At 49.1% G+C, this 26,901-nt stretch overlaps 1 protein-coding gene across 1 annotated transcript in view; it reads left to right on the top strand.

Moving 5' to 3' along the window:
- The window catches only part of LOC142301932 (adhesion G protein-coupled receptor E3-like), a 251,123-nt gene that overhangs the window by 124,959 nt on the left and 99,263 nt on the right, over nucleotides 1-26,901 (top strand). Inside the window, exon 7 of the mRNA XM_075342989.1 lies at nucleotides 21,253-21,411. Coding sequence (XP_075199104.1) covers nucleotides 21,253-21,411 — 159 coding nt within the window. The remainder of the gene's footprint in view (nucleotides 1-21,252; nucleotides 21,412-26,901) is intronic.

The raw sequence follows: 26,901 nt of genomic DNA, 5'->3' as shown, positions 1-26,901 counted from the left end.
GCAAGGCAAGTGCGATGCTTTTTCTGAATAAATTAATGATTTTACTAGCGTGTGTAATGCGTGTGTAATGCGTATTTTTTACTATGTCATCTGCCATTCAGCTCTGCTACATGGCCGCTGACAGCAGACACAGACAGCCATGTAGCAGAGCTGAATGGCAGATGACAGCAGACACAGACAGAGTCGCACGATCAGAATGAACTCGGGTGAACTTCACACGACTTCATTGTCATGCTGCGGCTCTGTCTGTGCCGCGTCCTGATTAGCGGTCACCTGTGAAGGGCTCACCGGTGACCACTAATCCCCTGAGTGACTGAAGTTAGCAGCCCTCTCTCATACTCACCGATCCCCGATCTCCGGCGCGGCGCTGCACAGCGTTCACACTGCTGCGGTGGCTTTTACTATTTTGAAAAAGCCGGCCGCTCATTAAACAATCTCGTATTCCCTGCTTTCCCCGCCCACAGGCGCCTATGATTGGTTGCCGTGAGACACGCCCCCATGCTGAGTGACAGGTGTATCACTGCACCCAATCACAGCAGCCGGTGGGCGGGTCTATACTGTGCAGTGAAATAAATAATTAAATAATTAAAAAAAACGGCGTGCGGTCCCCCCCAATTTTAATACCAGCCAGATACAGCCATACGGCTGAAGGCTGGTATTCTCAGGATGGGGAGCTCCACGTTATGGGGAGCCCCCCAGCCTAACAATATCAGTCAGCAGCCGCCCAGAATTGCCGCATACATTAGATGCGACAGTTCTGGGACTGTTCCCGGCTCTTCCCGTTTTGCCCTGGTGCGTTGGCAAATCGGGGTAATAAGGAGTTAATGGCAGCCCATAGCTGCCACTAAATTCTAGATTAATCATGTCAGGCGTCTATGAGACACCCTCCATGATTAATCTGTAAATTACAGTAAATAAACACACACACACCTGAAAAAATCATTTATTAGAAATTAAAAACACTAACAAATTCCTTGGTTCAGCAATTTAATAAGCCCCAAAAAGCCCTCCATGTCCGGCGTAATCCACGGACCTCCAGCGTCGCTTCTAGCTCTGCTGCATTAAGGTGACCGGAGCTGCAGAAGACACCGCCGCTCCTGTCACCTCCACACAGCAACTGAGGTGAGTAGCGCGATCAGCTGAGCTGTCACTGAGGTTAATCGCGGCCACCGCTGGATCCAGTGACAGCGGGTAACCTCAGTGACAGCTCGGCTGATCGCGCTACTCACCTCAGTTGCTGTGTGGAGGTGCCAGGACCGGCGGTGTCTTCTGCAGCTCCGGTCAACTTCATGCAGCAGAGCTGGAATTGACGCTGGAGGTCCGTGGATTACGCCGGACATGGAGGGCTTTTTGGGGCTTATTAAATTACTGAACCAGGGAATTTGTTAGTGTTTTTAATTTCTAACAAATGATTTTTTCAGGTGTGTGTGTGTGTTTATTTACTGTAACTTACAGATTAATCATGGAGGGTGTCTCATAGACGCCTGACATGATTAATCTAGGACTTATTGGCAGCTATGGGCTGCCAATAAGTCCTTATTACCCCGATTTGCCAACGCACCAGGGCAAATCGGGAAGGGCCGGGTACAGTCCCAGAACTGTCGCATCTAATGTATGCGGCAATTCTGGGCGGCTGCTGACTGATATTGTTAGGCTGGGGGGCTCCCCATAACGTGGAGCTCCCCATCCTGAGAATACCAGCCTTCAGCCGTATGGCTGTATCTGGCTGGTATTAAAATTGGGGGGGGACCGCACGCCATTTTTTAAAATTATTTATTTTACTGCACAGCATAGACCCGCCCACCGGCTGCTGTGATTGGTTGCAGTGAGACAGCTGTCACTCAGCGTGGGGGCGTGTCTCACTGCAACCAATCATAGGTGCCTGTGGGCGGGGAAAGCAGGGAATACGAGATTGTTTAATGAGCGGCCGGCTTTTTCAAAATAGTATAAGCCGCCGGAGCAGTGTGAACGCCGTGCAGCGCCGCGCTGGGGATCGGGGAACGGTGAGTATGAGAGAGGGCTGCTAACTTCAGTCACTCGGGGGATTAGCGGTCACCGGTGAGCCCTTCACAGGTGACCGCTAATCAGGACGCGGCACAGACAGAGCCGCAGCATGACAATGAAGTCGGGTGAAGTTCACCCGAGTTCATTCTGACAGTGCGGCTCTGTCTGTGTCTGCTGTCATCTGTCATTAAGCTCTGCTGCAATGGCTGTGTGTCTGCTGTCAGCGGCCATGTAGCAGAGCTGAATGGCAGATGACATAGTAAAAAATATGCATTACACACGCATTACACACGCATTACACACGCTAGTAAACTCATTAATTTATTCAGAAAAAGCATCGCACTTGCGTTGCACTCGGACCTAACGTGAACTAAAATCAGCCGAGTTTTTTTCAGCCCAGTCGGACCGATTTTACTCGCATAGATGTGTTTCCAGCCTTACAAAGCAACTCTGCCACACCCAGGCCTTTAGAAAGACCTTTTAAATGAGAACTGTGGCCATGAGCCACCTGCATAACCCGGCCTGGAGGTTAGTGGACTGACCACTATGTAGGGCTCTAATATGTTTCTGTACGCATTCTGGGAGATACATACCATCCGTCACATATGAATGGCCCCACTATCTCACAATATATATATGTATATATATAAAAATATATATATGTGACCAGGGCCAGATTAAGGTTGGTGGGGGCCCCTGGGCAGAAAATCTGGTGGGGGCCCAATAACTTTAACATTTTAACCATAACAGTAGAGCACGAACTGTAGCATTTAGATATAAATACTGCACCTCAGTCTCACATTCCCCCTCCTCAGCATACTATGCCCTCACACTGGCCATCATGCTGCCCCTTCTCTATACTGCCTACCTCCTTCACTATCCAGTCACTATACTGTACCTTCGTCTCACATTCCCCCTCCTCAGCATACTGTGCCCTCCATACTGTGCCCTCAGACTGGCCACCATACTGCCCCTTCTCTATACTGCTTATCCCCCCCACTACCCAGGCTCTATACTATGCCCCTCACACTTTTCTTTCCCAATACTGTCCACTTACAATTTTCTCCCACCATACTGCTGCCTCCTACTTTCCAATGGTGTCCCCCTGATTGCTGTGCAGGGGCAGCTATGCCACATGCCCCCCAAAGGTATGCCCCTGTACAATGTACAGGAGAATACATGACTGGTATACGCAGGGCCGGCTCCAGGTTTTTGTAGGCCCTGGGCGAAAGAGTCTCAGTGGGCCCCATCCACACATAGACAAGCACAGATACATACACATACAGGCATACGTACACATACAGTATATATTTAACCCCTTCACGACCGCGGGCCTTAAAATTACGTCCCTGCGGTCATAACCTTACTGCCCACGGTCTGCCGGCGGCAGCATGCCGCGATCGGCGCACATCTCAGCTAATTTTCACAGCTGAGATGTGTGCCTGCTAGGCACGAGCAGAATCGTTATCTGCTCGTGCCGTTTAACCCCTTATATGGCACTGTCAATATGTGACAGCGCCATTATAAGCGCGGTCACGGTAAAATTTTACTTACCGCCCGATACCGGATGTCACGTGACACGATCACGTGACTCGATAGTTGTCATGGTAGCACAGGGTCATGTGATGACTCCTGTACTACACCTGACTTGCTTTCACTTTCGCTGTGCCAGCGGCACAGCAAAAGAGAAAGAGAGCGCATCTGCTGTTTACAGCCGTGTAGCTGTGATCAGCAGATACTGCAGAGCGATCGGAATGCCGATCGCAATAGCCCCCTAGGGGGACTAGTAAAATAAAAAACAAAAGTTAAAAAAAGTTTTAAAAAATTTAAAAAAAACCTAAAAGTTCAAATCACCCCCCATTCGCCCCATTGAAAATTAATGGGTTAAAAAAATTAAAAAATATACACACATTTGGTATCGCCGCGTTCAGAAACGCCCAATCTATCAAAATATAAAATCAATTAATCTGATCAGTATACGGCGTAGCGGCAAAAAAATTCCAAACGCCAAAACGACGTTTTTTTGTCGTCACAACTTTTGCGCAAAATGCAATAAGAGGCGATCAAAACGTAGCATCTGCGCAAAAATGGTACCGTTAAAAACGTCAGCTCGAGACGCAAAAAATAAGCCATCACTGAGCCATAGATCCCGAAAAATGAGAACGCTACGGGTCACGGAATATGGCGTAAAACGTGCGCCACTTTTTTCGGACAAACTTCCGATTTTTTTTTAAGCCCTTATATAAAAGTAAACCTATACTTGTTTGGTGTCTACGAACTCGCACTGACCTGAGGCATCACACCCACACATCAGTTTTACCATATAGTGAACACAGTGAATAAAATATCTCAAAAACCATAGTGCTATCGCACTTTTTTTGCAATTTTTCTGCATTTGGAATTTTTTTGCCGTTTTTCCAGTACACTATATGGTAAAACTGAGGGTTTCATTTAAAAGTTCAGCTTGTTCCGCAAAAAATGAGCCCTCACATGACCATATTGACTGAAAAATAAAAAAGTTACGTCTCTCAGAAAAAGAATGGCGAAAAAAAAAACGGAAAGCAAAAAATGGGCCAGTCGTGAAGGGGTTAAAGACAAATTCACAAAAACACATGTAAACAGACATAAATCTAGACACAGTCATATACACTGACATACATAGATACGCATCATACATGCACACACAGACATTTTTATATTTTTATCTATATTTTTAATATTGGGAAGCCGGCAACAGTCTCATTCCCCTCCCCGGTTGTCTCCATCCAACTCCTCCTGGGCATGTGTCTGTGCCACGCTGATTGGTGGCAGTCACTAACAGACATGGCCGCACATAGAGAACACTAACACTGCTGTATATACACATCACAAGAGAGGCTGGGGACATACACATTACTGGGGGCATACATGTTACTGAGGAAAGGGGTACATAGCAATGGGGGGCATACAGCTCTAGAGGGTGGCAGTGGATCTGAGTTGGGGGGGGACAAAGAGCTCTGAGGTGGGGGGGGTGACAGGCAGCTCTGGGGGTATACAGCTCTGGGGTGGAGAGGACATACAACTCTGGGGGTATAGTATTATGCAGCCCCCATATTCCTCCATATAGTGTTATGAAGCCCCCATAGTCCTCCATATAGTATTATGCAGCCCCCATGTAGCACTATGCAGCCCCCATATGGCATTATGCAGCCCCCATATGGCACTATGCAGCCCCCATATGGCACTATGCAACCCCCATATGACACTATGCAGCCCCCATATGGCACTATGCAGCCCCCATATGGCACTATGCAGCCCCCATATAGCATTATGCAGCCCCCCATATAGTACAATGCACACCCATATAGCATTAGGCACCCTCATGTAGTACACAGCCCCTATATAGCACAGTGCAGACCCAGATAGCATTAGGCATCCTCACGTAGTACTCAGCCCCTGTATAGCACAGTGCAGAGCCAGATAGCATTAGGCATCCTCACATAGTACATAGCCCCTGTATAGCACAGTGCAGAGCCAGATAGCATTAGGCATCCTCACATAGTACACAGCCCCTATATAGCACAGAGCAGACCAAATAATATTAAGCACCTTCACATAGTACACAGCCCCTATATAGCACAGTGCAGAGCCAGATAGCATTAGGCATCCTCACGTAGTACACAGCCCCTACAGTCAGGGCCAGAAATATTTGGACAGTGACACAAGTTTTGTTATTTTAGCTGTTTACAAAAACATGTTCAGAAATACAATTATATATATAATATGGGCTGAAAGTGCACACTCCCAGCTGCAATATGAGAGTTTTCACATCCAAATCGGAGAAAGGGTTTAGGAATCATAGCTCTGTAATGCATAGCCTCTTCTTTTTCAAGGGACCAAAAGTAATTGGACAAGGGACTCTAAGGGCTGCAATTAACTCTGAAGGCGTCTCCCTCGTTAACCTGTAATCAATGAAGTAGTTAAAAGGTGTGGGGTTGATTACAGGTGTGTGGTTTTGCATTTGGAAGCTGTTGCTGTGACCAGACAACATGCGGTCTAAGGAACTCTCAATTGAGGTGAAGCAGAACATCCTGAGGCTGAAAAAAAAGAAAAAATCCATCAGAGAGATAGCAGACATGCTTGGAGTAGCAAAATCAACAGTCGGGTACATTCTGAGAAAAAAGGAATTGACTGGTGAGGTTGGGAACTCAAAAAGGCCTGGGCGTCCACGGATGACAACAGTGGTGGATGATCGCCGCATACTTTCTTTGGTGAAGAAGAACCCGTTCACAACATCAACTGAAGTCCAGAACACTCTCAGTGAAGTAGGTGTATCTGTCTCTAAGTCAACAGTAAAGAGAAGACTTCATGAAAGTAAATACAAAGGGTTCACATCTAGATGCAAACCATTCATCAATTCCAAAAATAGACAGGCCAGAGTTAAATTTGCTGAAAAACACCTCATGAAGCCAGCTCAGTTCTGGAAAAGTATTCTATGGACAGATGAGACAAAGATCAACCTGTACCAGAATGATGGGAAGAAAAAAGTTTGGAGAAGAAAGGGAACGGCACATGATCCAAGGCACACCACATCCTCTGTAAAACATGGTGGAGGCAACGTGATGGCATGGGCATGCATGGCTTTCAATGGCACTGGGTCACTTGTGTTTATTGATGACATAACAGCAGACAAGAGTAGCCGGATGAATTCTGAAGTGTACCGGGATATACTTTCAGCCCAGATTCAGCCAAATGCCGCAAAGTTGATCGGATGGCGCTTCATAGTACAGATGGACAATGACCCCAAGCATACAGCCAAAGCTACCCAGGAGTTCATGACCTTCAAATTAAACGTTACAATCTGCACTTGAATTTTGTTGTAGCGGTTTCATTTCAAATCCAATGTGGTGGCATGCAGAGCCCAACTCGCGAAAATTGTGTCACTGTCCAAATATTTCTGGACCTAACTGTATATAGCACACTGCAGAGCCAGATAGCATTTGGTATCCTCATGTAGTATACGGCCAGTATATAGCACAGCGCAAAGCCAGATAGCATTAGGCATCCTCACGTAGTATACAGCCCCTATATAGCACAGTGCAGAGCCAGACAGCATTAGGCATCCTCACGTAGTATACAGCCCGTATATAGCAAAATGCAGACCAGATAGCATTACGCATCCTCATATAGTGTACAGCCCGTATATAGCACAGTGCAGAGCCAGATAGCATTAGACACTCTCACGTAGTTCACAGCCCCTATATAGCACAATGCAGACCAGATAGCATTAGGCACCTTCATGTAGTATACAGCCCCTATATAGCACAGTGCAGAACCATCTAGCATTAGGCACCTTCATGTAGTGTACACCCCCTATATAGCACAGTGCAGAACCAGATAGCATTAGGCACCCTCATGTAGTATACAGCCGCCATATCATTTAATGCACCCCCATGGTCGTCTGGCCACAGTGATTGTACATACTCACTTCTCCTCATTCCCCCACTCCTCCGGTCTCCTCGGCGCGTCCATTGCTGTCGCTCGCTCTGACCTCTCAGCAGGCGCGCAGTGATCACGTCACCACGCTCTGCTGCAGAGCTGTCAGAACGCCGACAGACACAGCGAGGAGAATCATGAGAGAGAGCGCGCCACTCCATCTCATCATTGCTCTCAATTGTATCGGCAGCTGCGATGCCGATACAATTGAAAGCGCGATCCTCGGCAGGGGGAGGCAGCGCGGGCACCGGGCCCCCCTGACTAGCGGTACGCCACTCCTGCTACCGCGAGTGGGCCCCCCCGGCATTTGACCGGGTTTACTGTGGTACAGACACCAGATGTTATAGAATATACACATTATTATATACCATCTGATGTGTGTACACAGCATATCACACTACTCTGTACACTGGATGTGGTATATCATGTACACAGATATACAATGTACTGCACTGATCACACCAGGACCTACAGGACGTCACATATTCTATATGTAATATGGGCCATATAGTGTAATCTGTGCTGCAGGCTCAGATGTGATTAGTGCAGGATCTGTGTAGTGATGTTTGTGCTGGAGATCAGACTGCTGAGACCCACCACCAGAACCAACCCCCCCATGCCCGAACAAAACACACATTTGTAATAAAACAAGTAAACTTTATTGGAGAGATAATCAAGTGCAAACATATAAAACTCTCATCTTTTGCTGGGTTGAGGTCGGTCACAGCTTTAACATTAATTTGTGCAAATATGCAACCAATCAATACTGTTATCAAGACGAGGCGTAATGCCAGGCCGGACTCCCGGCGCAATCAGCCTTCGCTTGACCTCCACAATTCCAAAACTGACCGCTGTGACTTAAATAGTGTAACATACAACCATGGGGGAGGGAGGGTGGGACAGCAGCTTCCAGGTCTCACGGATGAGGAGAGACCGAACCAGTCAATAAGGGGGATTTTATATGGGAAACCAGGAGGAGGGGAAAAACACGGGATTGGACACAAACAAGGGGCGGACGATTCGGGCATGGGGAAGGAGGAATTAACCCCTTCAGACCGGGCTCAGCAGTCAGGGTGCATCCAGCTCAATCCCACTGATATGCCCCACAGACTGCTGAGACCCACCACCAGAACCAACCCCCCCATGCCCGAACAAAACACACATTTGTAATAAAACAAGTAAACTTTATTGGAGAGATAATCAAGTGCAAACATATAAAACTCTCATCTTTTGCTGGGTTGAGGTCGGTCACAGCTTTAACATTAATTTGTGCAAATAGCCAACCAATAAATACTGTTATCAAGACGAGGCATAATGCCAGGCCGGACTCCCGGCGCAATCAGCCTTCGCTTGACCTCCACAATTCCAAAACTGACCGCCACGGAGGAGCAAAGTCCCTAGACAGCGCTCCGACCCCCACCCATTAAAAGGAGTGCCTGTTCAATGCCATCTTGGAGGCCTGATAAGAAAATATCGAGGCCAATGTCCGACAGATGGACGCCATCCGGCAACATAAGGCTGGAGTTGTCCCCCTCCAGCTGCCTGTGTCTGACGACTACGCCACCCTTAAAGCGAACGAAACGGGACATTCTCGCGTTCAAAGTACGGCGTGATCGCTCAACCGCTGCCGCGTCCCGAGCCCCCTGCCATGCAACGCGGGGGATTATTTCCGACCAAATGAGGACCAGCTCGGGAAAGAAACCGTGGAATTTATCCACGTCGGACCTCATAGTGGTCAGAAGCTCCGCAAGACGGTAGGAACAGAGATCATTGCCCCCGGCATGTACGAGTAGAATCACCGGAGACGCGGCAACTTGAGCGATACCAACCACCTCCGGGAGGACCTGCGGCCACATCAAGCCTCGGATGCCTCTCCAATGCACCTCGAGGCCGCGAAAACCAAGATGCCTTCCACCCGGACAATACGCCGCTCTCTGGCCGGCCCAAAAAATGTAAGAGTGGCCCAACAGCCACACCGCCGGCCTAGCACCGCCTATGGAGAGAAACAGAATTAGTAAAGCAATAAATCAGGTCTAACGTAACGCGCAAAGCAAGAAGAACGCCATCTCCCAGTGCGCTGAATCTCCGAGTTGGACAAACCAGCCCTCGCAGCCTCGGTAGCAGCACCTATCCTAAAGGAGTGTGTCCCAAATTCGGTAGGGGTTAAACCAAACGATCGAAGGCATTTACGAAAGAGGGATAAAAACTGAAACTTCGTGAGTGGTGAACCATCCTCGTGGGATAAGAAGGACACACCAGTGCGGCGCACCGCTAAGTAGTCATTAACCAAAACAATGGGGCAAACAGGGCCAGGAATAGAGAATAAGGGGATCCAAGAGCCCCTGCCGGACGGATCCGTTTTGGACTTCCGGATGCGAATGCGCAAACCCCCGTTGCAAACTGTAACATCATTGTGACGGAGGCCGCCGGTGCAATGCTTTGACAAGGACAGGAGCTCCCCAATTCGCAAAGCGCCAAAAAAGGCCAATCCAAAGGAAGCCGCAAAAAGAGCGGATTCAAAAGGGGATGAACACAAATTACGGACGGCCCCAATAAGGCGAGACAACAGTGCAAAGGAAATAGGCCATCTATGCTCCCGGCAGGGGGTCAACCGACACCAACCACGAACGGCACGACTGATAATAAAAAATTTTGTAACGTCAGACCAGCCGCGAAGCTTGAAATGGAAGGCAATGCCAGTTAAGCGACTTCGGGCCACAGACCCGGAAAAACCCAAATCACGCAAATGGATCAAATAACGAACTGTAACTGCCAAACGGGCAGATTCTGAAGTGTCAATCGGGGATTGCCCGACAAAATTCAGCCATTCCGACCACGCCTTACCATAAGCTTGCCACGTCGCAGGAGCCACAGAAGCTCTCACCAATGGGATCAGTTGCTGAGAAGGAGGTTCCACATACTGGCAGGGCACGGTAAGCCGTCCAGCTGAGCGCGAGGGCAAAGCTCTCGGAATCTCTGTAAATCAAAACGAGAAAGGGCATCAGCAGTGGAATTACGAAAACCAGGGACATGGCGAGCGCGAAACCAGATGTTAAGTTCCAAACATCTGAGAACCAAGGACCTGAGTAACTTAATCACTGGAGGGGATGAAGAAGATAAATGATTAATCGCATGAACTACACTCATATTGTCCGTCCAAAACAAAATGCGCTTATTCTGCAGAACAGGTCCCCAAATAGCGACAGCCGCCACTATGGGAAAAAGCTCAAGCAAGGTTAAGTTGGAAACCCAGCCTAAAGCATGCCATGAATCTGTCCATCGTTCCGCGCACCACTGGTCATCAAAAATTACTCCAAAACCAAGTGACCCAGAGGCATCCGAGAAAAGGGATAGCTCCTCATTAGTTATGTCATCCTCCTGGAAGCATGTATGACCGTTATACTGAGAAATAAACTCAGTCCAGACAATCAAATCAGCGCGCAGCGGCGCCGAGATCCGAATCCGGTGGTGGGGGAGCCTGACACCCCTGGTGGAGAGGGCCAGGCGACGAGAAAAAATACGTCCCATAGGCATGACACGGCAAGCAAAAACCAAAAGGCCCAGTAAAGATTGCATTTGGCGTAAAGTGACACTACGAACTGAACAAAAACCCCTGAGCAATGAGGGCAATGCCGAAACTTTGTCAGATGGGAGACGAAAAATCATGGCTTCAGAATCAATTTCAATCCCCAAGAAGGATAATGTTGAAACCGGACCAACCGTTTTTTCCTGTGACAAGGGGACGCCAAATTTGGCCATGAGTCGACAGAAGTTATCCAACAAAAATTGACAGTGTGAGGAATCACTTGGCCCTACAAACAGAAAATCATCCAAGTAATGAGTGATGGAATGGGAGCCAGACTCCCATCTCACCACCCACTCCAAAAATGAACTGAAAAGTTCAAAATAATAGCAGGAAATCGAACAGCCCATGGGCAGGCACGTGTCGTAATAATAAGAGCCATCGACAAACCATCCGAGTAAATGGTGACAGTCGGGGTGAACAGGAAGAAGGCGAAAGGCCGACTCAATGTCAGATTTTGCCATCAACGCGCCCCTTCCGGCCCGCCGAACAAGCACAACCGTCTATCAAAAGACACGTAAGACACAGAGGCATCCGCCTCCGATATGCCATCATTTACAGATGATCCTTTGGGATAGGACAAATGCTGAATCAGGCGAAATTTGCCCGGTTCCTTTTTGGGGACAACACCCAAAGGAGAGACCCTCAAGTTGAAAAAGGGGGGTGAAGAAAATGGGCCTCGGATCCTGCCTTCTGCCAATTCGCTTTCCAACTTCTGTAGTAACACATGGTGAAATTCATGTGCCGATTTTAGGTTTCGTGCAAACGAGGGGTCCCTACAAAAATTAAAAGGGATGAAAAAACCAAAGGTAAAACCAAAACGTAGCTGAGCCGCCGCCTCCTTATTGGGGTACTGGTCGAGCCACGGCCCCATCGCGTGGACGCTCACTGGCGTCCTTATCCGACGTGCTGGACGTTTTTGTAGGCAATTTTGAGGATGGACGGGTACACTTGGCTGCTGCATGGGCACCGCCACAGGCAGAGCACTCATGCTTGAATTTACAGAGGCCAAAGAAACGACAGTGGCCTTCGTTGAATCACCAGCACGTGCCGGGTCTACGAACGGCCACTGAGCCGGAGCCGGCGGTGGTGCTAGGGGCCGCTGAATGAAAGGGCTGATAAGCCTTCTGGGCCAGCATTAGCCGCAGCCATGTGTCCGTGGCTTTGACCCCCCAACCTAACTGGGGTTGGAGGGCTAAACGACGACGAAAATCTTCGTCGTAACGCCACCAGGCAGATCCCCTGTGCGACTTGTAGGAATTGTATATGGTGTCGAGATAAATAAACATCTCGGAACAACGCTCGGGGTGCTTCTGTCCCATGACACATCCCATAACACAAAAAGCTTGCAGCCAGTTGTTAATGGACCTGGCTACCTTGGGCCTCCTTTCAAAAGGACGATCCGCCAATCGCCGCTCTTAATCAATGGTATGTTGATCAGTGGAAACCAAAGACCATATATCGATATAGTCATTGGCCCATATTTTTTGGACAGTCTCCTCGTTCAAGTGGGATCCCAAAGGGGTAACGCCACAAAAGAAAGCATCTCTGTGGATATCCGCTCGAGGGGGGGAGGGTCAGGATGTTTGGAAATTTGGGGATTAAATGAAGGGTTAACTAATATTTTCCCCCCCCGCAGCAGGCTGTAAATTCGCTAAGAGTGTTTTAAGGGCTGCTGCCATACCCGCACCATCCCCCCATGCCCCAGAGTATTGGTACTCACCAGCCTCTGGAATAGGGGCGACATAAGGCTCCAGTGGTGGATCAACGAATTCCACGGGCTGCGAACGCGCTGTGGGAGGAACCGACTCCCTCTGCGGATGATGATGACGTCGACGATGATGTCCATGGGGCTCGACGGATGCGTCTGAAGAGGTTGTTGAGGCGGAAGGAGAGCGCCACCTCGATGAGCGAGAGCGGCGGCTCCTCCGAGAGGATCTTGAACGGCGGGAATGGCTATGTCGCCCATGCGACCTAGAAGGGCGCTCGGATCGATCAGGGGTGTGAGATGACGCAGATGAATGTCTTACAGAGCGGTGACGGCGGCCGCCACAACCGCGGGACAGAGCTTCAGCATTCATCTGGTCTGGGGCAACCACGGGGGCTTGTGAAATGTGAACTAGTGGGAACAGGTCAGATGGGGGATGGGCAGACGCAGCTGGCTGCGCATCTGCAGATCCCTGCATCATGGGTGGCAAAACCATCATCTGGGGGTTAATATGTGCTAAAGGGCTTATTACTGCCCCAGCACATAAAGCAGGTTGGGCATGAATGTTTGGGGCTGTTTGGGATACTTGTGCAGGCTGGGTGGGAGGGGGGGGGGGGAGTGGGAGCACGGCGTCTGCAGCCTCCTCTATAGATGAGGAGCTGCAGCTCTGATGTCCTCCCATGATTGGTGGTGAGCGGTATAATGGTGGTTCAGGGAGGCAGGGGTTAAGTGCTGCCGACCGCGGGTCCGCGTTACCGGTGGGACAGAGACGGCGTGCGGCAGCCGCGGTCGGGAGCTGAGGGGGAGTGGGCGGAGCTTGTCGCGAGGCGCGCGCGCGAGTGCACATGCCCCGTGACGTCAGCACTGAAGGACTCAGGCGCTCCGGCGGGTGTGTACGCCGAGCGGACCGCCTGCCGCCGGAGATAACCGCCCGAGCCTCAGGAGGGAGAGGACGCATCTCAGCAAGGATGGAGGTAAGCCATGCGTCCCCTTCCCTCCCGATCCTGTCCCTAATCGCTGCAGCGAGCGCGTCGGCCATCTCTCACCAGAATTACTGCTGTGTCTGGGTAACCAGCAGCACAGCAGCTTCCAGGTCTCACGGATGAGGAGAGACCGAACCAGGAAATAAGGGGGATTTTATATGGGAAACCAGGAGGAGGGGAAAAACACGGGATTGGACACAAACAAGGGGCGGACGATTCGGGCATGGGGAAGGAGGAATTAACCCCTTCAGACCGGGCTCAGCAGTCAGGGTGCATCCAGCTCAATCCCACTGATATGCCCCACAGTGTGAGTTATTGCAGGGGAGGGATGAGGTCGATGACCGGCACTGACAGCCCGACCTGATCTGCAGCAGTTCAGACTCTGGCAATAACTCACACTGATCCCGGGCAGAGCTGCCGCTGACACTATGGAATCCCATCTGGTGTTATCAGCGGCGTCCTGCTCCCTCCTCACTGCAGCCTCCCGCCCGGCACCATGATGGATGACGTCATACTCACCGTGATCCACTAAGCCTCTGCTCCGGTCCTCCCACAAGATCCTCTTCGGCAGGAAGAAGTAGCAGCAGCAGGCGCGCGGTGACGTCATCCCAGCAGACGCAGCCCACACAGCGTGCAGTGGGCATGTCTGCAGCACAGTGACGGCCGGGATTGAAATTTAAAGGTACAGTGTGTTCCTGAACCACACTGCGGCGTTAATAAAATAGCGCCCATACTGATGGTGGTGGGGGCCCCCTCAGAAGCTCTTATGGCGGGGGCCCCTGGGCTGGAGCCCCGCCTGCCCCGCCTATAATCCGGCCCTGTATGTGACGCCCTGGACTAGCCAGGTAGTCACAGACACAACACCACACACACCCCTTCCCTGTATAGGTAACAACAGTCACACTAAAAACCCATGATGCCACCCTCCAGAGTCTGATGTCCACACCAGGTGGGGGTGGAGTCAGGCGGTTGACTGCGCCCACCGAGGAGTTCACAGGCCTGGAGGCGGGAAAACACAGCAGTTTAGTTCGGGAGAGTGAGGAGTTGACAGTGGAGGAGTGAGGAGAGAAGTCAAGGGCAGACCTTGGACCAGGCCTGCCACGGACTGTCTAGGTGTCTGGGTCGGAGCCCAGGCACCTCCAGCAAGGTCGGCAAATGGTGGTGGCCGTCTGCAGGAGTTGGCAAACGGTCGGTGGAACCGTAGGACCGGGGTCGGGCGGTGGCCTGCCGTTACCGAACCGGGGAGCCGATTGGAGCCAAGCACCAGGCAGGGTACTCAGACCCCGACTAGGCTAGAAGCCGCGCTGAAAAATCCGAAGATCCACCATTTTGGGCGCGAAAGTTTCCCGCTCGAGTCGTCTTCCCCGAGCAGTGAAGGTGCGAAAGCGAAGCCCCGCCCCAAAAAGAGAGAAGTGCTGTAGAAAGACCAAGGGGGAGTGGGTGAAGAATGGCGGCATGTAACTAGCGCTACGGAGTGCAGGGACGCCAGGACTCTGCCGAAACACGTTCCTGGACACCAACGCGGCAGGATGTGTCGGGAGATCCAGGCCCAAGTCCACTTCATGCTGGTGAAGTGGACGTCGGAGATGAAGGGCCTGGCCACAACCATTTGGGCATCCGGAGTGGAGGTGGTCTCAGAGGAGCGGGTAAGCGACCCACGCCCCTATATCCCCGAGGGATCGGTCGATGCGGCTGAGGGGCCCGGCCTGCTGCCGTTCACCACGCTACCTCCCTCACTGCCCATGCCCGCGGCCAACGCCCCGACCAACCCGCTGCCCCAGTCCGTGGCAGCGGAGCCCGTACCACCTACGGGGGGACACCCAGTTACTGGGTCCTCAGGCCTTACCGTCACCATCGCTCCGGCACCGCTGACGACATCCCATCCGGCCCCAAGCATGACCGCAACGGAAGCGACCCTAGCCCAGAAGTCCAGACACCCGGCCTCGCCTGAAGCACAGCGGGGACGCAACTGCCAAGCGGCAGAGCAGGCCACGTCACAGCGGGGTCCCTCATTACCGAAGGTGCCGGTCGTAGCCGGCACGGAGGGACTCCAGCTGGGCCCGTCCCCCACACAGGCTGATCCAGAGCAGGCCACTGATCGGTGGGGCCCACGGCAGTATGAGAGGCCGTTCGTAGCCGGCGCTGTGGGCACCCAAGTGGTCCTGGCTCCTGGGCAGGAGAGCGGATGTGCATGCCCTCGTTTATTCTGAAGAGAGTTGAATCGGTAGCGGTTCCCAGCTACCTTGCTGTTGATGCTCCAGTTGGCCCTCAAGATTAAAGAGTCCGGTCGGAGGAGCAGTCGTACCCGCACCGCCGGCAGCTGAAAATGGAGTCCTATGGGACAGTGTCGCCCGTGAGTGAGGGAGGCATTGGGGGCTCGTGCTGTCCGGTGTTGGACTGTGGGAAAGCTGCAGGAGGAAGCTGTACTGGAGTCAAGTGTTGTGGATAGCCGCTGGGACCCAAGAGGACAGTCCCCGTCGGGACCCTACAGCAAGTCTTTGTTTTATGGTAGCGGACCTGGCTACTGAAGCGCCCGTCCCCGTTGGGACTGATGTTGTCCCCATTTCCCCCCAAAGACAAGGCTGAGAACTAGCAAGCCACCCAATAACTATTGGGCTTGTAAATAGTGCCCTGATTGCCCTTTCCACAACTGCCAGTCTCTGGAGAGGCTGGTTGGAGGAGGGACTCGCAGCAGAGCAGGCTGGGGTCCGGTCACCACCAGAACCGGTGACCATCCTCCGGGTTAGGGGCCCCCTTGGACGTGGGGCCTCTGAGTGACTGCCGGGTGCGAAGCACCGTACCCGTTCCCGCTTGGGTAGCCTGGCCAGGTTCCTGTTTCCGACCTGGGGAAAAGGGGTGCTGCCCACTTCTTAGGGGCAACATCAGGGCTAGGTTGCTTGGGTAGGAAAGCGGAAGGACATGGACCCGTACCCTGTTATAAATAAAAATGTTCCCGTTGTAACGGTTCAAGTAATGTGCCTCCCGTCAGGGAAGAAATGAAAAGTACTTGTTTGAATGTTTGTTTTCCAATTGTTTATATCTTTTCAGAAAAATAAAACCGGTGATGGACGGGCAGCCCACGGACGGTCTGCATTAAACCAAGGGGGAATGTGATGCCCTGGACTAGCCAGGTAGTCACAGACACAACACCACACACACCCCTTCCCCGGATAGGTGACAACAGTCACACTAAAAACCGTCCACACCAGGTGGGGCGGAGTCAGGCGGTTGACTCCGCCCACAGAGGAGTTCACAGGCCTGGAGGCGGGAAAACACAGCAGTTCAGGAGAGTGAGGAGTTGACAGTGGAGGAGTGAGGAGAGAAGTTAAAGGCAGACCTGGGACCAGGCCTGCCACGGACTGTCTAGGTGTCTGGGTCGGAGCCCAGGCACCTCCAGCAAGGTCGGCAGACAGTGGTGGCCATCTGCAGGAGTTGGCGAACGGTCGGTGGAACCGTAGGACCGGGGTCGGGCGGTGGCCCGCCAGTACCGAACCGGGGAGCCGATTGGAGCCAAGCACCAGGCAGGGTACTCAGACCCTGACTAGGCTAGAAGCAGCCCTGATAGTCGAATTTACTGATTGCGGTCTGGACCTTAGGGCTTCATTCCCACCCAAGTCCCGATTGACGGCAATAGCCCAACCATCCCGGATAAGTGCTACCGTCAAAGGCAAGAGATCCAAAGAGCCAGCGCCTGCTGGCAAATGGGCTCCTACGACATTTACACGCCGGGGAACGGACTACCAGTGTCCAGGCACAGGAGTCACTCACAACACAACACAGGTGCAGGGAAACGACAGCCATCACCAACCTGTCCAGGGAGAACATCGCAGCCGGCTGTGGGCCCCGTCCATTCTACCGCTTGGTTTACCAGAGACTCCGTTATCTTGTGTCAGAGTAAGTACACCAGTGCCGTCAAGCACCGCACCACGCTGCACCGCGACCCTGCGCCCTGCACCCCCGGCCTTCATCCTCCCCGCGGGCCCCCGGGACCATCGCCCCTGCCCACAGAGAGGTTAACACCAAGCTGCATAACACCGTCACCGGGAGGCCTAGTCAACGGCAGCGGTGGTGTCCATCCTACAATCACCACAACCCGTGGGTGGCGTCACGAAATTTACCAAACAAACACCCCAAACCCCCCTGCGTGCACCGCCACTACATCCTTCCAGAGCGACGTGACCCCCGGGTCCGGAGGCGCTCGAGCCACCAACACACGAGCCCGGACCCGAGCGGCTCGGCGGCCGCAGTCGAGGCCGCGCGGCGGTACACATATAGATATATATATATATCTATATACTGTATATGTTTTCCTATTATTCAAGGGCATCCAAACTTCGCCATATGTGAGCAAGACCCTACAGTCCTAGATGCTGAATATTTGAAAAACTACTTATTAGTTAGGCATGAGATACAAAGTGCAGTTTCCAAAATTAGGTTACTTGTGGGGTATAGGGATTTCTACTTTTTTTGGGTTCTGCAAAAGTGACATGGCATCCACAATGTATTCCAGCGTAATTTGTTTCTCTCAAAAAGTCAGACGGTGCTTCTGTCGCGGGCGAGGAGGGGGGCGCTGCGCTCACCACGCTCGCTGCTGCTGCCTGCTGCTTGCTGCTTGGTGGCTCGAGCGGTGGGCTGGATCCGGGGACTCGAGCGGCGCTCCTCGCCCGTGAGTGAAAGGGGATAGTTTTTGGGGTTTGGGGAGTCGGTCCATGACGCCACCCACGGTTTGTGGTGAGGTTATGATACCACCGCTGCTCTGGATGGGGATCCCGGGAGCGATGACAGGGAGCAGCCGATATGTTTTCTCTCCCCTCCGTGGGTAGGGGGTTTTGGCGGTCCCGGGGCCCGGTGAGGTGACTGGAATGTGGATGGCAGGGTTTGGTGGGGTGCAGGGTCGCGGGGGCAGCGCGGTGCCAGACGGCACGGTGGTACTCACTCAGCCAATAATAAATACGGAGTCTCTGGTAAAACAAACGGCTGGATGGACGGGTCCCACAGCCGGCTCCAGTGGTCACTTCCGATAGGTTGGCGGTGGCTGCCTTTCCCTGCACCTGTAGTGTGTTTTTGGCCCCGATGGCTTCCCACCGGTAACCCCCTCCCCAGCTTGGATAGGCGCCGGAGGAGCTCCTTTTGCCCGCAGGCTCTGGCCCTGGAAATTGTAGCCTTGGCGGTGACTGTATTTCCCTTCACGGTTTGGACGGTTGCCTTCAATCGGGTCTTTGCTGCTGGGAAACCCTGGAGGTTTCCGTCGCTAACGGATTTGACCGGTTTAACGGCGACTCCAAGCCTGGTCGGGGTCCGTAGGCCCTGCCGAATGGTGCTGGCTTCTCTTCGCTCCCCGGTTCGGTACCGGCGGGCCACCGCCCGACCCCGGTCCTACGGTTCCGCGTCGATCGGCCTCTCCTGCAGACGGCCACCACCGTCTGCCAACCTTGCTGTATGTGCCCGGGCCATGTACCCGGACACGGTCAGACTGCTCCTCACTTGCCACTTACTCCTTCACTCTCCCTAACTGCACTCCTTCCTTTTCCCGCCTCCAGGACTGTGAACTCCTCCGTGGGTGGGGCCAACCGCCTGGCTCCACCCCACCTGGTGTGGACATCAGCCCCTGGAGGGAGGCAACAAGGATTTGTGTGTGACTGATGTGCCTAACCGGGGTGTGGGGTGTGTTGTTGCAGTACCTGGGACGACCTGGCTTGTCCAGGGCGCCACACTTCTTCCCCTCTGAGCTTTGCGCCCAACAGAAGACACTGGCCGCATATGGGGTATTGCTGCGTTCAGTAGAAATTGCGTATCAATTGTTTTTAGAATTCTCTGTCATTACTTGTAAAAATGAATAAATTGAGGCTAAAGCTAAATTTTATTTGAAATAATGGGATGTTTTGACATATATAGCTCCCTCCAAGTCCCATCAAATGTAGAAGTCTATCGAATTTGTTGAAAAAAAAAAAAATTGCTGCTATAAAAATGAGCGGGCACTGCCATGCTTGGGTGCTTGGTTCACATTACGAACAGTCAGATGCTTGGACGGGTGTGACTCGTGTACCGAGTATAATGAAAGTCAATGGGGAACTCCAGCATTTTTCCAGAAGATCTTCCATTCTACTCAGTACATGAGTTGCACCCGACTGCTCGTTACAAGCACCTGGGCAATGATGCCAATGTAAAGTAAACATATGGGAAATGTTATTTATTAACTATATTGTGTGATATGACTATTGGTTATAAGGGCCTAAAGAATTAAAAGTTTGAAAATTGCAAATTTTTCACAACTTTCGGCAAACTTCCAATATTTTCATAATTTAACGCAAATGTTATCGACCTAAATTTATCACTAACAAAAAGTGCAAGTGTCAAAAAAATGACAATTCCTTATTTTTTTACTCATAGGTGCGCCCATTAACCCCTTATACGCCCTTGGTCATTTATGTCCCTTTAATGTAACACGCACTGGTGGGGAAAGCACCATTTCCAGCCACCATCAGGGCTACCATGACACGATCACAGGGCGCCAATGGGCTGTTAAGACAGTGGGATTAGATGATGACCCCTGTCACTGTCATGACTTACCGTACTCCCTGTGAATGCCAGCAGAGCACCTGTATTCACAGGAGATCAGCATTTCTGATGTTCAGAAGTGTCCTGAAGGATAACTGTGATCAGCAGAAGTGCTCAGACAGTGGACGCTTCAATAAAATCAGTAGAGACTAAAGAATGAAAAAAAGTTTTTAAAAATATGAATAAAAGCCTAAAAGTTCAAATCACCACCCTTTTGTCCCATTGAAAATATAACAGTAAAAAAAATGCCAAATGTATATTTGGCATTTCTGGCTTCAGAAATGCCCGATCTATCAAAATATAAAACTGTTAATCTGATCAGTAAAGGGCGTAGCGAGAAAAAAAATCAAAATGTCAGTATTACGGTTTTTCAGTTGCTGCAACATTGTGTGAAAATGCCATCATAGGAGATCAAAACATCACATCTACTTAAAAATGAGACCCAGATTCTGAAAAAATGAGAACGTTATGGGTCTTGGAAAATGGCAACAAAAGCTCTATTTATTTACAAATTTCAGAATTTTTTTTAACCACATAGATAAAAGTAAAACTACACATATTTATTATTTACGAACTTGTACTGATCTGGGGAATCATAATGTCACGTCAGTTTTACCATATAGTGAACACAGTGAATAAATTAAAAAAAAAAATTGTGGAATTGCACTTTTTTTTTGCAATTTCACTGCATTTGGAATTTTGTATCTGTTTTCCAGTACAATATATGATAAAATGAATGATGTCATTCAAAAGTGCAACTTGTCCCACAAAAATAAGCCCTCATATGGCTATAGTGAGGAAAAATAAAAAAAAGTTATTGCTCTTGGAAAAAGGGGAGGAAAAAAAACAAAATGAAAAACGGAAAATTGCTGGGTGGTGAAGGGGTTAAAAATTGGTAAACAAGGGGAAAATTGTTCTCTTAAATTTTCTCTGTTTTACAGATATAAATGAGTGCAGAGATGGACCAAATATTTGTGATGCTTTCACTGTCTGTAGAAACATACCGGGTGGTTATTACTGTGAATGTAAAGCAGGATACCAGAGAGGAAATGTAACGGAATTCTGTCCTTCCAATGTACAAAAACACAACAAATGTACAGGTAAGTGATAAGCTTGAAACTTGATTGATGAGGGGCAGCTCCAGCCGAGGTGTAAGGCTAGAGCCCCACTTTGCGTTTTTAACCTGCGTTTCTGCAACGTTTTATGGCCAAATGGCTTGCGTTTTGTTTTTCCATGTTATCCTATGGAAAATGTGAAATTTCTGACCGCACTTTGCTTTTCAAAATGCTGCGTTTAATTTGCATAATTTGTGGCAAAAACCATGCGTTCAAAGAAGCAGCATGTCAATTGTTTTTGCCATTTTGGGTGCGTTTTGATTGAAGTCAATGAGAAATGGCAAAAAACAAGATTCCAGCAAATTCCTGCGTTTTACCTGCTTTTCCAGTGCAGAAAACATGTGTTTTGGACTTCAAAATAATGATTTCATATGTCCCTTTACACACACACATAGTCCGACAATTAAAAATAAGAATTGTAATAATCATTGCAGTGTGTGAAGCCGCAGGAGCGAGGAACATCTCCTACCTGCGTCCCGCCCGGCAATGCGGAAGGAAGGAGGTGGGCGGGATGTTTACGTCCCGCTCATCTCCGCCCATCCGCTGCTATTGGCCGCCTGTCGTGTGATGTCGCTATGACGCCGCACGACCCACCCCCTTAATAAGGAGGCGGGTCGCCGGCCAGACTGACGTCGCAGGGCAGGTAACTGCATGTGAAGCTGCCGTAGCGATAATGTTCGCTACGCCAGCTATCACAAGGATATCGCATCTGCGACGGGGGCGGGGACTATCGCACTCGGCATCGCAGCATCAGCTTGCGATGTCGTAGTGTGCAAAGTACCCCAAAGGCTATGACCGCACTTTGCGTTGTCCTACTTGCAGTTCTAAACGCACATTTTTGCCTTAATTGATTTAGCCAAAGTTGCCTTTTCCAGAAATTTAGTGCTAAAAACGCATGCGTATTTACCGCGTTTTAGATGCGTTTTCAGCGCTTTTTACATGCTTTTCCACTTACGTTTTGACAGATGCGTTTTGAACATCAAGACACTGCTAAATAAAGATTAAATAGTCAAACAGAATGAAAAAAGAAAAAAACCAAAACATAATTTTTTAATTATTTAAGAAAATAGTTATATTTCATGAAATTATAGCAGTTTTATAATATTTATTGCTAAAATAGCAATAAAATCATAATTTTCACTAATTTAATTGTCGGACTCTTTGTGTGTGTAAAGGGACATATTATTCCATTATTTTAATGTTTGAAAAGCATGCGTTTTTGAAGTCAAAAACAGTGTTTCTGCACCTAAAAAGCAGGTAAAACGCAGGAAATTTCATGTTTGTTGCTTTTTGATACTTCTCATTGACTTCAATGTTATGAAAACGCTGCAGAAATGGCAAAAACAACTGACATGCTGCTTCTTTGAACGCATGGTTTTTGCCACAAAATATGCAAATTAAACGCTGCATTTGGAAACGCAAAGTGCGGACTAGAAATCTACATTTTCCATAGACTATTATGGAAACGCAAAACGCATGCATTTTGGCATGAAAACGCTGCAGCTCAAAACGGACCTAAAAAGCAGCTGAAACGCAGGTGAAAACGCAAAGTGCGGTCATACCCTTAGGCTATGTGTGCACTTTGCGTTGAGGTAGTTGCAGTTGTAAACGCATCCTCTGGCAGAAATGGTTTTTGCCAAAGTTGGTTTTGACCACAAAAACGCTATAAATACGTTTGCGGTTTTACCGCGTTTTGCGCGTTTTTACCGCGTTATACATGCTTTTTCATTGCTTAAAATCACATGCGTTTTGAAGACAAATACACTGCTAAATAAAGTTTAAACATTCAAACACTATGAAAAAAAGGGGGAAAAATGATAACAAATATTATGATTAAAATCATACACAAAATAGCTTATTTTATTAAAGTGATAACTGTTTGTTAATATTTATGTATAAAATTACGCTATTTTATTGATTTTCATAAATTTAATTGTCGGACTATGTGTGTGTGTAAAGGGACATATCATGCCCTTAATATAATGTCAAAAACGTATGCATGTAATTTGTCAAAAAAGCATGTTAAACACTGGAATTGTGATTTAGGTTGCGTTTTGCAACTTCTCATTGACTCTAATGTTAGCAAAACGCTGCCAAAATGGCAAAAACAATTGACATGCTGCTTCTTTAACACTAGAAGTCACAGAAATTTCGAGCTCCATAGGGTTCCAATGGTAAAAATGTCAAATGACCCCTCTCTGAGACTTCTAGTGTTAAACGCTGAGTGTTTGACAAAATTTCTGCATCCAAAACGCTGCGTTTTTAACAGCATTGTGCGCACAAGAAAGCCCAATGTCCCATTGACTTTGCTGGAGAATCAAAACGCATGCATTTTGGCATTAAAACGCTGCAGTTGAAAATGCTGCGGAAATGCATGAAAAAATTATGGCATTATGGCCATGGTGCGTTTTTCCATGCTTCTTTTAATCAATAAAAGCAAGCAAAAATCATCCCAGCAAAGTCTATGAGATTCCTGACTTGCTGTGCACACGCTGCTTCTTTTTTCCTTGCAGATTTTGTTACTGAAAAAAGAAGCAGCATGTCAATTGTTTCTGCATTTATTTCCTCCGCTTCTATAATCCCGTGCAATGCTTTATCACTTTGCTTCACACACCATGCATACAGCATGGTCTATAAGGCTATCCGTAGCTCAGTAACCCGGGGTCCTCATAGTGACCACCCAGGGTTACCATGGTAGCGATCGGGTCACTGTGATCGCTCTACAGGCACCCGATCGCCAGGGAGAGGTAAGCGATTCTTCTCCCTGCCTCTTGAATGCTGAAATCACAGCAACATCAGCCGGTGACCCAGCGACGATTGTGCAGGTAGGGCGGCTGAACCCACCCCGCGAACACCATGACTAAAAAAAAGCCCCCCAAAAACATGAAAAAACGCAAGTGAAACAAAATGGGCAAACGCAATAAACAAATGTACATTTTTTTCAGCTGCTTTTTTCTGCCAAAACATGCTTTTTTGTGTGCAGATAAGAAGCACAAAAAAAAAAGAAATGTGGGTACATAGCCTTATACTTACTCAGTGCCGTCTCAACTTTTATGGCCGCTGCTCCTATCGGTCTCTGAGCTGTCGTCTACTCAAGCATTTCATGGAGTGCATCAGAGGTCAATCTTCAATTCAAATCTATGAGAGCTTCATTCTTGCTCTCATAGACTTGTATTGAGTAACTTCTGGCTTCTGGCCAGTCAGAAGTAGCAGTCACAAGATGGCGATAAAAGGTGATGACTCCAGAGGGTGATTATATTACCAGGGGCAGAGACTTTAGATTAAAAGCACCACTCCAGAGGTTAAAAAAATAAATATGGCTTAAATCAGAACGATGTTTTAAATTTCTAGTTGTACACATGTATTTATATGTCGTTGGGAGACCTTGGTGAGTGGATGTTCCCTGGGTTTTATCACAAGCCTAGACTAGTTCTTAACAGTCTCATTTCCTTATTGCAAATTTATCCATTATATCGGAAGTTCATAGAACCCCATAGACTTAACTTTGGGGTATCAATTCTGTTGATTTGCAATTGTTTGTCTTATTTCTTTGTTAATTTTTGTTTTAATAAAAACAGATTTAACACGAAAAAAATAAAAAATGTCATCCCCCAACACTTGCCTTCTACAGATCACATACAGGTGCATCTCAAAAAATTAGAATGTCATCAAAAAGTTAATTTATTTCAATAATTCAATACAAAAAGGGAAACACATCTAATATATAAAGCTCAGTGTATGTATGTGTGTATGTATGTGTATATGTATATGTATGTGTGTGTGTGTGTGTGTATGTCCGCTAAAGGAATCCGCACCGGCGCATTAACAATCACGAAATTTTGCACAGACGCCTCATGGGACTCAAGGAACGTCATAGACTATGTATTGATGGGAAAATTTAACCCCGCACTTTACAGTTACTCTCCAAAATCCTGCTTCCATTAAACTGAATGGAGGTCCGAGCTACAAGCTATTAATAGCAACTGTCAGTGGTTGCTATAGGAACAAAATAAACTGTTCGTATAAGAAGCTTATGTGTGAGGTAATATGATGTCGGTGGTGAGACGGATAGAGAGAGACAGAAGGAGACAGAGACAGACAGACAGACAGAGACAGACGGGGAAAGAGACAATATAGGTAAGGATGGTTGACCTTAGGGAGATCAACATCCAGCACCGCGGAGCACCATCACGTGTTTTCTCAACGCAGTGATTCTAGAGCAATGACCCCTAGGAAATATGCAAAACAAGGAAGCCGCGGAGACACCATCACATGTTTCTCAACGCTGGCAGGTAACTAGCCAGGTCTTTCACCGGGAAGGAAAAACCACGGGAAGGGCAGTCTCCGGTCAAGGAAACCACATATGCCAAAACATGGTATCCATCCACAGACAGCTGTTTCGGGGTATTTGCCCCTCATCAGTGTGGAGTAGGAAACTGGCTAGTGGGAGCAATGCCTAGTAGAAGACTATATAGGTAAGGATGGTTGACCTTAGGGAGATCAACATCCAGCACCGCGGAGCACCATCACGTGTTTTCTCATCAGTGTGGAGTGTGGTTTTTCCTTCCCGGTGATAGACCTGGCTAGTTACCTGCCAGCGTTGAGAAACATGTGATGGTGTCTCCGAGGCTTCCTTGTTTTGCATATTTCCCAGGGGGCATTGCTCTAGAATCACTGCGTTGAGAAAACACGTGATGGTGCTCCGCGGTGCTGGATGTTGATCTCCCTAAGGTCAACCATCCTTACCTATATAGTCTTCTACTAGGCATTGCTCCCACTTGCCAGTTTCCTACTCCACACTGATGAGGGGAAAATACCCCGAAACAGCTGTCTGTGGATGGATACCATGTTTTGGCATAGGTGGTTTCCTTGACCGGAGACTGCCCTTCCCGTGGTTTTTCCTTCCCGGTGAAAGACCTGGCTAGTTACCTGCCAGCGGGGAAAGAGACAGACAGAGACAGACGGGGAAAGAGACAGACAGAGACAGATGGGCAAAGACACAGATGGGCAAATTGACAGACCTGGAAAGAGACAGACTGGGAAAGAGATCCCTAGAAAAAGACAGCCCTGGAAAGAGACAGCCCTGGAAAGAGACAACTGGGCAAAGAGACAGACCTAGAAAGAGACAGTCGTGGAAAGAGACAGACGGGGAAAGAGACAGCCCTGTAAAGAGACAGCCGGGAAAAGAGACAGACAAAGACAGACGGCGAAAGAGACAGACAAAGACAGATGGGGAAAGAGACAGATGGGGAAAGAGAGAGACAGACAGACACACATATAGAGACAGACACAGAGATAGAGAGACAGACAGACACAGAGATGGAGACAGACTGATGCAAACACAGACAGAGAGATAGAAACAGACAGACAGAGACATAGACACAGACAGACAAAGAAAGACACAGACAGAGAGACAGACAGACAGCAACACACAGACAGAGACTGGTAGAGAGACAGAGAGACAGTTACTATCCC

The sequence above is a fragment of the Anomaloglossus baeobatrachus genome, chromosome 4 (assembly GCF_048569485.1).
Source record: "Anomaloglossus baeobatrachus isolate aAnoBae1 chromosome 4, aAnoBae1.hap1, whole genome shotgun sequence".
NCBI lineage: Eukaryota > Metazoa > Chordata > Amphibia > Anura > Aromobatidae > Anomaloglossus > Anomaloglossus baeobatrachus.
This window is presented reverse-complemented; position numbering and strand designations above follow the sequence as displayed.